Here is a 14,076-nt window from a genome sequence, read left to right as displayed (position 1 = left end):
TACAAGCCCTTAAAAATGTTAGGGACTTTTTCTTGTTTAAAATGAAAGTTCCACCCAGGCTTAGCTGAGCTTATAGCCCAAGTGAATATTTATACATGAATTTATAAATCTTAGAAATAGAGTTTTATGGAAATATTAACAGGCCCTGAGGTATAGCTGAACTTGTTTTCAGGTACTGCTATAATTTCCAGTGTGTATATGCTTAAAGACTGAGACACAAAAGACTTTTCCTAATGCTGTATTTTTGTAGTTTTATTAGACTGAGTTATAGTAGGAGAGAATATTCAGAAATTGCAGCTTAAATGAGAAAACGTGAATGGTGTTACTTATATAAAATACTACTGCAATAGTTCTTTTATTAATTTTTAATGTTCAGCACCCCCTGTGACCTCCTTTATTCTCTTGCTGTCAACATGGCAGGCTGGAAAAATTGAAATGGGCTGACAGAAAATATAGTGCACGTTACAGCCCAACTCTGGAGTCTCTCGACTCTCTTTCTGCGGCACATGCTAAAGTGGTCCACGTTACTCTGCATTACAATAATATTACAGGCCCTGTTGGATAGCTCCTGATAAAAGAGAGCTGTGTCTGGACCCTGAGCAGGTGTTCATCAGTCTTCTTCTTTCTGACATTGTGGGAATGGGAATGGCATTCAATTAAAAGCAGAATATAATCCTTTTTTTTTTTTTTTTTAAATCATGGCTCATAGACATACTTCATGCTCTCAAAACATAATACCTCAGCATGGATAGTGCTTTATTTGAGTCTTTCCAGCCTCTTCCGAAAACATATTTTGGTCTGATTCAGCAATGCTTTTCTTAAACAGTGGGACACTGCTATATTATGTATATTTACCACTGTCTCTATCACCAAGGAGATTAATCCCCATACCAGAACAGTCAAGAACCACACAGCATTGTCTTTGCAAGACCAAGCTCGTGTTGTCACAGCAACAGAGTGCACAGGGCAAAGATAGCGAACTGGACTTTGGGATTAGAATTTCTCTTTCTGTTTTAAATGCAAGTGTTCAATGATGAGAAAGAGTGTGCAAAGGGGTGGGGTCTGCAAACGTCTTGTCAGCTGAAGCTATAAATGCCACATTTTAATGGTTCGTTTGAGACAGTTGTAAAAGCAAGATTTTTTGAAGAAGGCAGATTTCAAAATTCTAGGAAGAGTAGAAACTAATCCAGACTATGAAAAAGATATGATAATCAGTGTGCTTATATTTTTCTCTTAGAAAGCCCCGGTATTAGCCTTTACTAATAAGTCACAAGACAATTGGGACAACGAGAAATTCTGAGGAAAACACAGACCACAAGAGAATAGAATTTATGTAAAACCCTATCTCAGTCTTCTCTAATCTTGTGCTATCAGTCACTTGAGCCTTCCCACTCAATCTGCTCCATCTGTCATGACTACTAGGAATTCTGACCAGCAATGAGATAAGAATTTGGGATCATAAAAGACATGATACTCTTGCTTACAACATGATCTCCTGACTTTTCAGCAGCCTCCAAGGAAGCAAAATGTGAGGAGAAGGCAATACCTACCAGACACTCCTCCGTATGTAGTGCGCTTCCCAATGCCCACTGCTGGCCAGGGGGTGCCATCGGCTTTTAATTCCATCAGACCTGAGACAGTGTTGGTGGCTGTAACGCCGTCTGCACCTCCTATGAAAAACACATCAACATTTACCTGTAGTTCTTAAAGAGACAATGGTTAAAACCCATTCAAACCCCACAACCTAGAAAAAGCACAATCTACTTTCTCTTGAGAACATTTCCCCCCCCTTGAATGTCTGCACTAATTTCACTCCTACAATTATGCTTAAACGGCTAAACATAAAAATTTTTAATTACCACCACTTCATTTTTCCAATTATTATACAGATTTGTGAATGCCAAACGTTTGCATTTCAGTGTTACTTTCCAGGTAATTTACAATATCTTTGCAAATCAGGATGCAATTTCCATTGGAGAGAACACAAGCATACATGATTTGTAAAATCAGGCATTATACTGCATGATTTACTTATTTGATAGATATTTATGGAGCATATGTTTAAGGCAGAGTATCAAGTCCTATCAAATATAAAGGGAACTCATAAGAAATTTCACATTGCGGAAGCTAGTATCTTTTCTTTTTTACTTCATTAAAGGTTCAAGTGCTATTGCTAAATTGTTACATCATGAGTCATTTATTTTGGAGTGGTCGCTGTGACTGTGGTTTTGTTTCATAACTCTTTGTGTGTGAAACAGATGTTTATTAGGAAAAATTATAAATGTTCTTGTTTTTCTAGGCTAAAGTTTGGAGTCCACTTACTAGCTTGTTTCTAGCTGTGAATCTACTGCATTTGTGAGATCAAATGCTCAATTTAATACTTTTCTTAAACTCTAAACAAAGATATACACATATATATTTGTGAATAAAGATGTACTTTCAAATGGCTACATAATTCAGGTGCATATTTCCATAACTAGGAAATTGATGCAAGTCTAGTTCTTACCTTCTTTTGCAGCTCTTGCGATGCTTACAATATCAGTGACATTTGGGGTCAATTTGGCAAAAAAAGGAACCCGAACAGCTTGTCTAACCCAGCGACAGATGTTCCGCACCAGCTCTGGATCCTGTTCAAATAGGTCAGTTAAATATAGAACATAATTAAAGAATTGTGATGAAAATGTGTACCAGAACAACAGCAAAGCTGGAGATGTGCAAGACAAATCCAACTTGACAATGAGTTACATGATATATTTCTCAAATTCCTCCTCAGTATTACACCTGGACTCATTAGGGAGCTAAGGTTAACACACTTCAAGTGAACTGCAAATTCATCACATGAAGGTTAAGTTCCTAAAGGGAGCCTTTGGAAAATAAAATTACAAAGAACCAAATGGAAGAAAGTATTTCCCATTTCAGTTAAATAATACCAGGAATAAAACGTAAACTTCTGGTGGGAAGTTTGGGAAACATTACAGAATTTCTAGTGGCCTCATTGGTTTAAACCTAATAAAAAATATTTGAACTGCTGACTCCCGGTCAAATGATATTAAATCTGAAAACTGTTGTCTTCATTATTAGAAGACTTGGTCTTATTGAAGTGCATTCAAAAGAAAACCTGTGACTTCCTAACCAATTTATTTCTGATATATAATATACACTAATAAGGAATAATTTAGCCTTGGATTATACATGAGCTGATCAGTAACTTTAGCTTACTTTTGTAAATGTTACCAAGATCTGTGCAGCACTTTTGAACATTCATCTACTTGAAAGAATTGATCAAAATGACAAAAATGAAATAAAATATCAAATGCTCATTTTTAAAAGCAAGGAATAGACATTTTCCTGAGCCTGTTTCCTGTGATTTTTCAGGCTTCTATTTTCTCATGGGACAAGTATCATTTAGAGGGCAATCACCTATCCTTACCATTGAAAATAACGTAGCTGTAGTAACGTTCTTTGATTCAACACATACAATAGTCCTTTTTTTCATTACTTTTAGTGCAAAATTTATTCTGACAGGTACTGATAATGTGCTTTGATAAATTACCTTAAATTATGCAACAGCAATTCATTATTGAACTGGTAATATTATCTTAGAAAGTTAAAATTTTTTTTGAATAATAGAAAAACTCAGAAAAATATAGACATATATTTAAACGATGAAACAGTAGGCAAGTATATCCTTTGTAATTAATATTTTTATATGTAAGAAAGTTGCTCTTTGCATTTTAACCTTTAAAATTCTTTTAAGATGAGATTTCTAATGTTATAACCTTTAAAAAGAACTTTTTCACTTAGGTTTAATGTGTCTTGATCCATCATAGTGTATTACTTTAAAAGTTATGCGTTTATGTGCTAAGATACTGCAATGAGGTAATTGCTGTTGATTGTTATTGTCGCTATTCAGCAAAACTAGTAATTTTAACAAGAAATCTTTGGCTTGGCTTGTTCTCTTTTAGAACAGTAATTTCTTCATTAAACAGAAATATTAAAAAAGCACTATATGGAATGCTCTACAGGGCATACTGTGCATTATGAATAGTGAAATCTGGAGACTTAGCTGTACAAATTCTAACTCATGAAAATGGAGATCTGCCCCTGCCCATGCAATGTTCATGAAATATTTATAACCGCTGCATTGGCATTATGAAGGCAGTTGCATCTTTGTGACTTTCATTTTTAAGTTATGAATTTCCATGGGACTTAGCCTAGAAATGACAGTAACTCTAGATGATATGAATTGCATGTCCTTTGTGAAAGCTCTCTTTAAGGTAGAATTTGACAATAATTTAGAGATCACTTGAATTGCATAATACATGGAAGGTAGCCTGATAAGAATTACTGAAAGAAATTTAAAATATTATTTGGTTCCAATTGAGTAAACACTAATAATATGATATAGGCTTCTAAGTGGCTTTCAATACTATTGACCACCATGTCTTTATAATTTACTTTGAACATTTGTCACGTTTTTCCATTGATTCTCACTAGTTGAATATTTTAAATGAATGCCTTTTATCCATTATTTAGATATTAGATATCCATTATTTAGATACCCATTATTTAGAGAAATTTGGAATTTGTCCTAAGTTTTTCAGTTTTTTAAAAAAATATGATCCCATGGCTACCATTATTTACTTGAATATCTGACTCTATTTTGAGGTACCATAATTTGACCCTCCTATACTTCTATGAGTAAGGTTCATGGTGTTCAGATATATATTTCTCGCCTTCATACTCAGTCAAGCCAGTTGCTGACTAATCCTCATACCCAGCTGAAACACAATTTTATTACCTAAGAATTTTAAAAACAACTTCTGACCAAAATTATTGTGAAAATTAATGACTATTCTGTAAATCGCCAAGTTTTGTTTGCCAGGCCTAATAGGGAATATTCTAATACAATTAGAAATGTGGTTGGGCTAATAACACGAGAAAATGAATCTGTATACTTTGGGGAATTAAAGGACAAACTATAGCTATCACACTTTCCTGGTGTTGTCATACTTTTGATATGAAAGTTCAAGATATAAAAGCAATTAATAGTGTTTCTGCATCTCGACTTTCTTATTTTCTAATGATAGTATCAGATGGTGTTGCCCTTCCTAACAAGCTACTTTTTAGAATCTTATTGAAATGAATAAATTTTAGACAATTTCTAATTCCTCCCCAAATCTTCAGGAGAGGAAATACACAAAGCTACTATTATCGCTCTGACAAATTGAGACTTTAACATCATCCACACCGATAAAAAGTAAATAAAAAAAAACAATTCTGGACCGCTTTTCTATTTCTAGGCACAAAACATTGTAGGCGCTGAAAAAATACTCGTGTGCCAATGAAAGAATGAATGAAAACTTGGCACTTTTTCAATTTCTTTATATTGAATTGATTTCTTTATATATCTATCAAAATATAGACTATGTCTAGGTTTAAGAAAAACCTGTATATATTTTATTATAGCTAATATCTAATAACATGAAGTCCAAGAAGACTTCTTTACAAACCCACGATAATTCTAAGGAAAAATGGTGGACAATCATGCAAAAAAGAACAGCTTAATAAGTCTTTTAAAGTGTCTAATCCACAAAAAGTCTACCCGTATCACCAAGTTTTTATTGGCTCTTCCTACAGGTGTTAATAATGCTCATCCCTGACCATGATTGCAATCTTTCCCACAGTAACTGAGTGTGTGTGTGTACTTCTTTAATACCTGTTAACACTTTTACTATTCATGTGATCACCAAAGAAAGCTCTGAGGCAACAGAATGGGTTCTTCTGAGATGGAAGTGTGTGATATTATAAGCAGGAAAGTACTGAAGCCCTTAAAGGAATGAGCGACCCGCCTGAGGAGCAGATGGTGGTCTTGAGGGTACTATGTGAGGCAAAGGTAGCAGACCAGACTTGTGGTGAAGTGCTGAAAAGAGAATGAAAGCAAGCTAGAGACAAATTGGCCTCTTTGACAATTTTAATGAGGAGTAGCCCTGTGTCTGTTTGAAATTAATACACTCTGCCATAGATTCCTATGAAAACCAAACAACGCTAACAGCAAGAAATGCAGTGCTGAGCAGATCATTTCCATTGTCCAAAACTAGTTACTAAAGCTTTATTTCCTACATAGGCCATAAGATGATAATTTTTAATTCTAGTAACTAGTATGTCTCTAGTTACACATTAACAGGTTCTATAAAGGATACACCTTGCTGCTTTTGAGGCCCCTGAGATGACCTCTCCATTGTAGAACAGGCATTTCTACCAATTACCTAGGGCATCAAATCTCACTGGTTTCATGCCCTGTACAAAGGAACAAGCACTAGAGAATGAGTCTGTGAGAGTCTCTTGATAAGCTAAATTACAAGTGAAATTTTTGACTTTAAGAAACATTTCTCTCCAATTTATCCGGTAATTTTTGCTCCACACAATTCTTTTCAAAATGGCTTTCTTAGAGGGTGGCATTTCAATGAATCCACTGAAAAATTTTACCAGTTATAAAATGTTTTCCACTAAGGAACTCCTAAGTCTTAATTCACACGACATGCCAGGAAGAAGCTCGCATTTTTATTATGTCCACTTTTCTGATAGAACTGGGGCCCAGAAGATCAATCTGAGTATCTATTTCACCTTTTTAATTTTCTTCCCCATTACCATGTCCTAAAACATCATCTTCTTTAGCAAAACTGCTCCCTAAAGTGAAATTCAACCACAATTGTAAACTAGAACTATAAAAGGCTTCTACTTCACTTATACCTGTAAGACTAGATGTAGTTTCAGAGTAATAGGCAAAAGTGATGTATTTACCCTTCTATGTCAATAAAATAGGACAGAAAGAGTTAACTACTCCAGGTAGTTAACCACTGCAGAGAGAATTATTAGTAAATGCAAAGACTGTGCATTGGAATGGGGATGTTTTAAATTAACCTGTGTTTTAGCATGTGTGCTTCTTTGATTGGGTTTCTGACAAGAATTCTAATGATAGTACAGTCGTCTTGGAAAATGGTTTGGCAGTTTCCTGTAAAGATAAACATGCACTTACCAGTCAACCCAGCAATTAACCCTCTTAGTTATAGATTCAAGCGACATGAAAACATACATCCACACAAAGACTTGCACATGAAGGTTCACAGCAACTTTTTCAATAGTCCCAAATTGGAAACAATCCAAATATTCATTAATATGTGAATGAATAAACAAATTGTGGCATATCCACACAATGGAATATTATTCAGCAATAAAAAGAAACAAACTATGTAATCATGCTACAACTTGGAATTAATAAAGAAAACATTATGCTGAGTTAAAGAAGTACATGAAAGAGTGAATGCTATATGATTATATTTATATAAAATTCCACAAACGAAACACTGTGCTGAAAGAAAGCAGAGCGTTTGTTGCTAGAATTGGGGTTTGGGATGGAGAAGGAATTAAGTGGAAAGAGGCATAGGAAAATTTTTTAGGGTAATGGAAATGTTCTATATCTTGATTGTGGTGGTATTTACATTAGTGTAGACATTTGCCAAAACACATCCAACTCTACTTAAATGTGTTCATTTTCTTGTGGGTAAATTATACCACCAGAAATTTCATTTAAAAAATAATTCTAAGGGTATTCAAATATAATAGAAAAATGAAAGCCACTGGCATTCTAGGCAATGTGGGTTCTATCCTTTCAACAAATATTTATTGATCACAAGGCATTGAAATTGGTCTATGCTGGAGACTAAGATGAATGGAACAAGGAACGCAGAGTCTACTAGGAAATACAACCCAGGCACATAAATAAAATGCATGTTTGATGGCAAATATAAAAAAGGAGGTCTTGATAATTGTCTATCATTTCAGATTATTTCAGAGCATGTAGCACAGGGTTTGACACATCGTGGGCACTCAACAAATACTGTTGAATTGATAGAGCTCACATTGCATGAATTAACACTGACATTTCTATTTACATAGAAGAAAATTGGGAGTATAAAATTATACTCCCTAGAATAGCCTAAAAACAACTGTTGTAGGCACTATGCATTATGTTAGACAGTGGAGATTTAAAGATGTATAATATACTATCCCTATTGTTCAAAACAAAACAAAACAAAAAAATACTTCATAATCTGGGTGGGGAAATGCATATAACAAATATATAATGTGAATATAAAATGTTGTAAGTGTATACACATGCAATGTGTATGCGTATAAATTTTTATATATTTTATGTATGTATTATAAATATATATTATACATATAAATTTTTTTACTGTACTTCCTTCGTGCCTTAAGTTGAAGATGACAGAGAATCGCTCGTGTGTTCTCTCCTCCCCAGGCACATACAGCCTTCTCCATTCTGTTTCTTGCTTCAGGCCTTTCTTTATTTCTCTTTCTCTGTCCAGAATGTCCTTCATCTTTTGGATGATACCCCTTGGATAACACTCCTCAAAGCAGCCCTCCATGACCAATCCTCCCATCCTATGTCAGCAGAGGATGGATTAATAAATGACTCCCTTTTTAATACTTCCGTCATGTTTCTTTATTATTTCATTTATCACGGTGTTTTATAATCATTTACGTTTTTTCCACCCTCTCTACTAGACTAGTCATCTTTTATGGGATGTATCCTACTCTTTTATCCTGATCTCCTAACACAGAGTCTGAGACACCAAAGACGATAAATACTGTTTTGATGAAAGACTGAAGATTCCTAAATATGTACCGGCTTTCCACAATGAGCAAGAAAACATCTGCCTCTTCCTTTCCATGGAGCCAAAATAAGCTGGAGATATTAGTAGTTCTTCCCCCACAAGCCAGTGGAGTTTTAAAACAGTCTTCTGATGTTCTCTATCATTGCGCCAAAGTGCTTGGAGGCCAACTGTCCCCACTATGTCCTGACAATCCATGAAAACCTCCCTGAGGTCCCAGGATGCCCAAGGCCCCTTCTGTCTGAATCTTTAGGATATTAAGGATTCTCCAGTGTTTGTACCCCCAACCTTGCCTCAACTCCCGGTTCTTGGTCCCTGGGGCCTACTGGGGGGGCCTGCTCATATTTTTGCCAGCTAAAGGGAACATGCATTCCTATTTCATTCCTTTAAATAACATTTCCTGTGACTATGGCTCCATGCTCTTTTTTCTTCCTTTCAGACAGCACTTCTCCAGCGTACCATTCCTCTGACATTCTTAGTGTCATTATTCCCCATTCTCATGCACTTGGTTTCAGAAACTTAAATTTTTAACAAATGGACAAGAATTGCCATGCACTGTTTAGATAATTCCTGACTACTGTGTACTCTTTGAGTTATTATTTTTATCCCCTCTAATGACCCTCTGGTTCTCTTGCTACCTTTCCACCAACTCACTTCTTTAATCCCAAATGGTGATGCTAATGGTAGAGGTCAGCTTTGAAAGCTGTTCAAATTTCAGATCTTCCCCTCCACAATTTGTCCCTACAGAATCAGATTCAGATTTCCTCAGATTACCTTGATCCTACTGGCTAATTTCAGCTGGAAATCCACTGCCTCACTTGGCCTTGGTAATGAAGTTGGAGAAAATGTACGAGCCCAATAAGCAGGCCAATGAACATCTTCTGCCCACAGTTCCGTGTGCTATTCTGGCCAATGAATGTCTTAGGGAGACTCTTCCTCACAGCATTATTGCTGTCTTATTGTGTAAATGCCCTGTGTTGCTATTCCAGGGACTCCATATTATGCAATATATAGTGTGTGTGTGTGTGTGTGTGTGTGTGTGTGTGTGTGCGCGTGCGTGTGTGTGTATAAGCTGCGGTCAGATTCTGCAAATTCAGGGGTTAACTTTTTGAATTGTTGAGCAATCATATAACCTTTCATCATAAATGATGAGCAGATATGCTAAGGTGACTTAAGTATGGTCTGAAATGTTCTTATAGAAAACACGTTAGAAGCAGGCAATTGTGGTAAATGCAGATATGCACCACACTCAGATCCCCCTTCAGGAAAAGACTCATGTCTAGCTGCAACAGTGTGGTAAGCTTTCAGCCTCTAACCTTCAGGTAGGCCTCAGATTTTAAGATAAGGTCAAGCTTCTCATGGGGAGTCCCCAGCCAATGACAGCAAAACTGTGGTTCAAGGGCCCAGCCATTTCTGTCCAATGCCAGGCTCCTCTAATGGGCAATCTTTGCCCTTGAGCTCCCCATTGGGCTGGCAAAGATTTTTCTCACATCTGTATCAGGATCTGGCTGTTACTCTTGCCCAATTCCACTTCTTCCCTTTTCCTTTCACAGCATTACTCCCCAATAAACCTTTTGCACTCCTAACACCATCCATGTATCTGATTCCTGGAGGCCTCAACTGCCACAGCAATTCCCTACTTGGATTTGGAATTCCTCCTGTGATAGGATTAGGCTATATTCTAAGAAAGTGAAAGAAGAAAAAGAAACTTGCCCAAATGACCCCAGGGTATCTCACTCAGAGAAACTCAAGAAAGCTAAACTGAACCCAAACAAATCTCTCAACTCCAACTTTCCTGGAAGGTCCTGGAAAGTCAGACCTAGTTTTTCCAACAATGGCCAGCATGTGCTTCTGGGTAAGAAAGGGCCCAATACCAAGAAGCAGGGCTAATTTTTCTGCCAGAAAAAGACTGCTTTAAGGGACAGGGTAGGGGACAATGATTGGGTGTCCTCTGTCTAGAGACAGTTCAGTGACATCCTTAGAGAGTTTAGACACCTACTTGATCTTTTGATTCAGAACTGCTGAAAGAGTCACTACTGTGATATGGGACATTGGAAATGATTATGCAGAACTTCATGGATAAAAAAGGTGATAGCTTTGTGGCTGAAAGCCAGACCTATCCATCAAGGGCGTATGGCCAGGGGAATCCTATATATGCTGATCCCTTCCCCAGTCCCATGTCTCTTGTTGATATAATCAGTTAATGACAACTCCCTTAACAACATCAATGAAGAGGTCATCTGGAAACTTCTTCCAGGCTTGACGGGTCTGTAATAATCTATTCTAATATCTGCTTTTGCTTTCATAATCCATTCTGTTTGCCTAAATCCTTCCATTTCTGCACTATCCCTCGCCAACTTCTTTCTGGATTGGACCCCTTTTGAGTCTTGCCACCTGTGTGAATTGACCTGCAGTTGCTCTGTTGCTTCCATACTTGATCCATGACTTGTTGGTCACTTATGGGCAGTCACTCCTTTCTGCTTCACATTGATTTTCTTTTGCCTCTGCTGGATATTTCCATCACTATTTCCCTTGTCTTAGCTTTTATCATTCTTCCTCCCCCCCACAAAAAACAAGATTGACACAGGTTCCATATGTCTATCTTCCTAGGCAAACAAATGCCCTTTGAGAACCATGCATTGGTCAGAGTTCACAGAAATTAAGATACTCCAAAATCCTCTACATTAAAGCATTTTTGAAAATGGCTCATTCTGTCTTTATACTGAGCAGTCTTTATACTGAGCCCCCAAAAAGAGCTTGATATTTCTATATATATGGGATGTTATTTATCTGTGAATTCAAAGGCTAGTATTATCCATCATCCAAAAAGAGTGCTGCCAATAGTTTGTTTATTAATGAGGTTAGGCAGTGTAACTGGAAAATCTTAATATATGGAGAAATAGGCTACGCACATGCTTTGCTGATACCACCGGTAGGGGTTCAAAATTGTGGACTCGCTGAGTCAAACTGAAACCCAGCAGGCTTCCCAATCACCACTCAGAACACACTGAAAAGACTTCAGTGGGTAATGAAGTGCAGGCAGTCACTTGCACTACTGTGTATGGATTCATTTTAGATAAGGGCAAGTGAGTATTTAAGTGTATAATAAGGAGGTTTTATTTTTTGCAGACTTTAGGCAGCCTGGCATTTGTTTTCTTAATGCAAAGCATTAATGTAAACAGTGTACCAATTGATATTTTATACATCTGTTGGTCTATTCACTTAGCCTCTGTTTTCGAGCGCTAGAGTTAGAAAACAACCACAAGCACAAAACCTCAGTATCTTTGTAATCCCATATTGGTGTGAATGATTAACCGACACAGGGAGGAGGCTAGTATAAAACAGCCTTCTGCCCTGAAGCAACCACGACGCAGATACATTTAGGATGAAGAGAGTCTAGGGAAGTCATGCTTCTGTCCTGGGAACTTTATGAAATCCAAGCAAGAAGAAATTACTGCTGAGGCAATTTTAAATAACATAGTGCAGAAAACTTCAATCCCTTGGCAATGAATGGTTTCAGCTAAGGGGAACTCATCCATAACAAGTTGGTACAGTTCCTTAAGGGATTTCTTCCTACTGCTCCAGTAAAAGCTAGAAAGAAATATCTAGGTCTTTGTTTGTTTTGCCAGCTCTGTGGACTGATTTCCCTCTTTGAGCTTAAAAGGATTTGGAGATACTAAAAGTGGGGTGAATTTCTTGAAAAGTCTTTCTGTGAAAATGTGGGATGGGGAGGATATTAAATGTGACCTTTTGCAAGTGTGATATTCACAAGCTCTTGATATAAAATTCATGGATGCCTGATTTTACCCAAAATTTTGAGCAATCTGAACCTAACGTAATCCTATAAATTTATATTTGTGTGTTGTTTTATAAGACTGGGTATCATAAGATTTGTGTGTGTGTGTAAAAAGGGGGTTCCCTATTTTAAAGTCTTTCAGATATCAAGGAAAGGAATCATGCAGAGGTTACTCCCCCTTGTCAGGGGCTTTCTCCAAGTATACGTGGAGAAGTAAGAAAGTAAGGGAAATGTTTTTGGTAAAGGAAGAGCCAGTCTTCTGGAGTCTGGGATGCCTCTCATTCATCTTGTGGGATGCGTGGCAGCTCTGGTGACCCACCAGTGAAGTCAGGGACAAAGAGCAGCTCTTACTTTCTTGTTTTTCTTTTTAAGAGTTGGTGTCTATTGCTTTAAAGATTAGAAACTCTGTGATACTAATGAACCTGCCCTTACTTCCCAGCATCTCTTTTTCCATTTCTACTTCTGCTCACATTCTCTAATTTGAATTTCTCTACTATCTACTATAGAATGTATATGTTTTAAAATCAAACCCACAGAGAAGATGCAACACAAATCTTCACATGCAACACAAATTAAATAAAAAATATAATTTTTTATTTATTTGGCTGTCCAACATTTCCCCACTCTTCCTATTTTGTCGGAAATTCCCACTGTATGAAGTATTGGTGAGACAAAGAAACTATCCCCACTATGGAACCCGTTGAAGAGAGAGTTTTCCTCTCTACTCTCTGGCAACCAAGAAACAAGCACATGATCTAGGCATGGCCAACTGAAGCTCTAGCCAGAAATTTTAATCTCACAATCAGAAAGTGGTTAAAGTTTATTTGAGGTGATGTGTGGCGCAGTGTCTCCTGACAGTATCCAACAAGGGCAGTAGGGCAGACATCAGCAATGGTAGAGGCTGCACATTAGCTGGACGATTCTTGCTGCCCATTCTCTGGACCCATTTGGTTTCTGCCCTCTTTCTGTGCCTGCTGTTCCGGCCTGCCCTGATTCTCTAAGACATCTTGTATCCTGCCAATAAATCTCGTTTTTGCTGCTGACAGCTAGAGTCAGTTTCTGTTGCTTGCAATTAAGAGTGCTAAATGATATAGTCGGTTAGACACTGTCCAGTAAAGAGTGACCTTATTGCCTGAGCTATGGCACCACCCTCCCTGACAGGCTGCTGGCCTCTTTTATTTAGTCTATAGGTGGTCGCTCTTTGCTCTGGATACAATATCTGGTCCAGTGAACTGCGATCAAGGCAGCCAGGACAAATACTTTTGTGGTAGCTTGTATATAAGACATTGCTTCTGGACACTTCCTTTAGAAAAGGAGCTGCGGGTGTGACAGGCTCTTAGCTTCATGGACTGTATAGAAAGAAAATGTCAATTTTTATTTAGCACCTAATAATTAACCTGAAACTTTCGGAAATTACAAAAGAGTAAGGCATCAACTTTGTCCTCAAACAACTTACAATCAAATTATAACCACTTAGGACACTAAAATTTGTCAGTCAACAGAATATATAAAAGGCCTCTGGGATTACAATATATCTCTATTCCTCTATAAATCATTTAACATTTGAATATGTCATGAGGAAGC

At 37.2% G+C, this 14,076-nt stretch overlaps 1 protein-coding gene across 3 annotated transcripts in view; it reads right to left on the bottom strand.

Moving 5' to 3' along the window:
• DPYD (dihydropyrimidine dehydrogenase) overlaps positions 1-14,076 on the bottom strand; it is a 777,563-nt gene that overhangs the window by 200,377 nt on the left and 563,110 nt on the right. For all 3 annotated transcript variants that reach the window (XM_004420800.3, XM_087446926.1, XM_087446934.1), the window contains 2 exons: positions 2,507-2,627; positions 1,551-1,670 (listed from right to left, as the gene is read on the bottom strand). In XM_004420800.3, coding sequence (XP_004420857.1) covers positions 1,551-1,670; positions 2,507-2,627 — 241 coding nt within the window. The remainder of the gene's footprint in view (positions 1-1,550; positions 1,671-2,506; positions 2,628-14,076) is intronic.

Source organism: Ceratotherium simum, chromosome 2, assembly GCF_057802395.1.
Source record: "Ceratotherium simum simum isolate JZ-2026a chromosome 2, ASM5780239v1, whole genome shotgun sequence".
Lineage (NCBI taxonomy): Eukaryota > Metazoa > Chordata > Mammalia > Perissodactyla > Rhinocerotidae > Ceratotherium > Ceratotherium simum.
The sequence above is the reverse complement of the archived record's forward strand: the minus strand, read 5'-3'. Positions and strand labels throughout refer to the sequence as shown.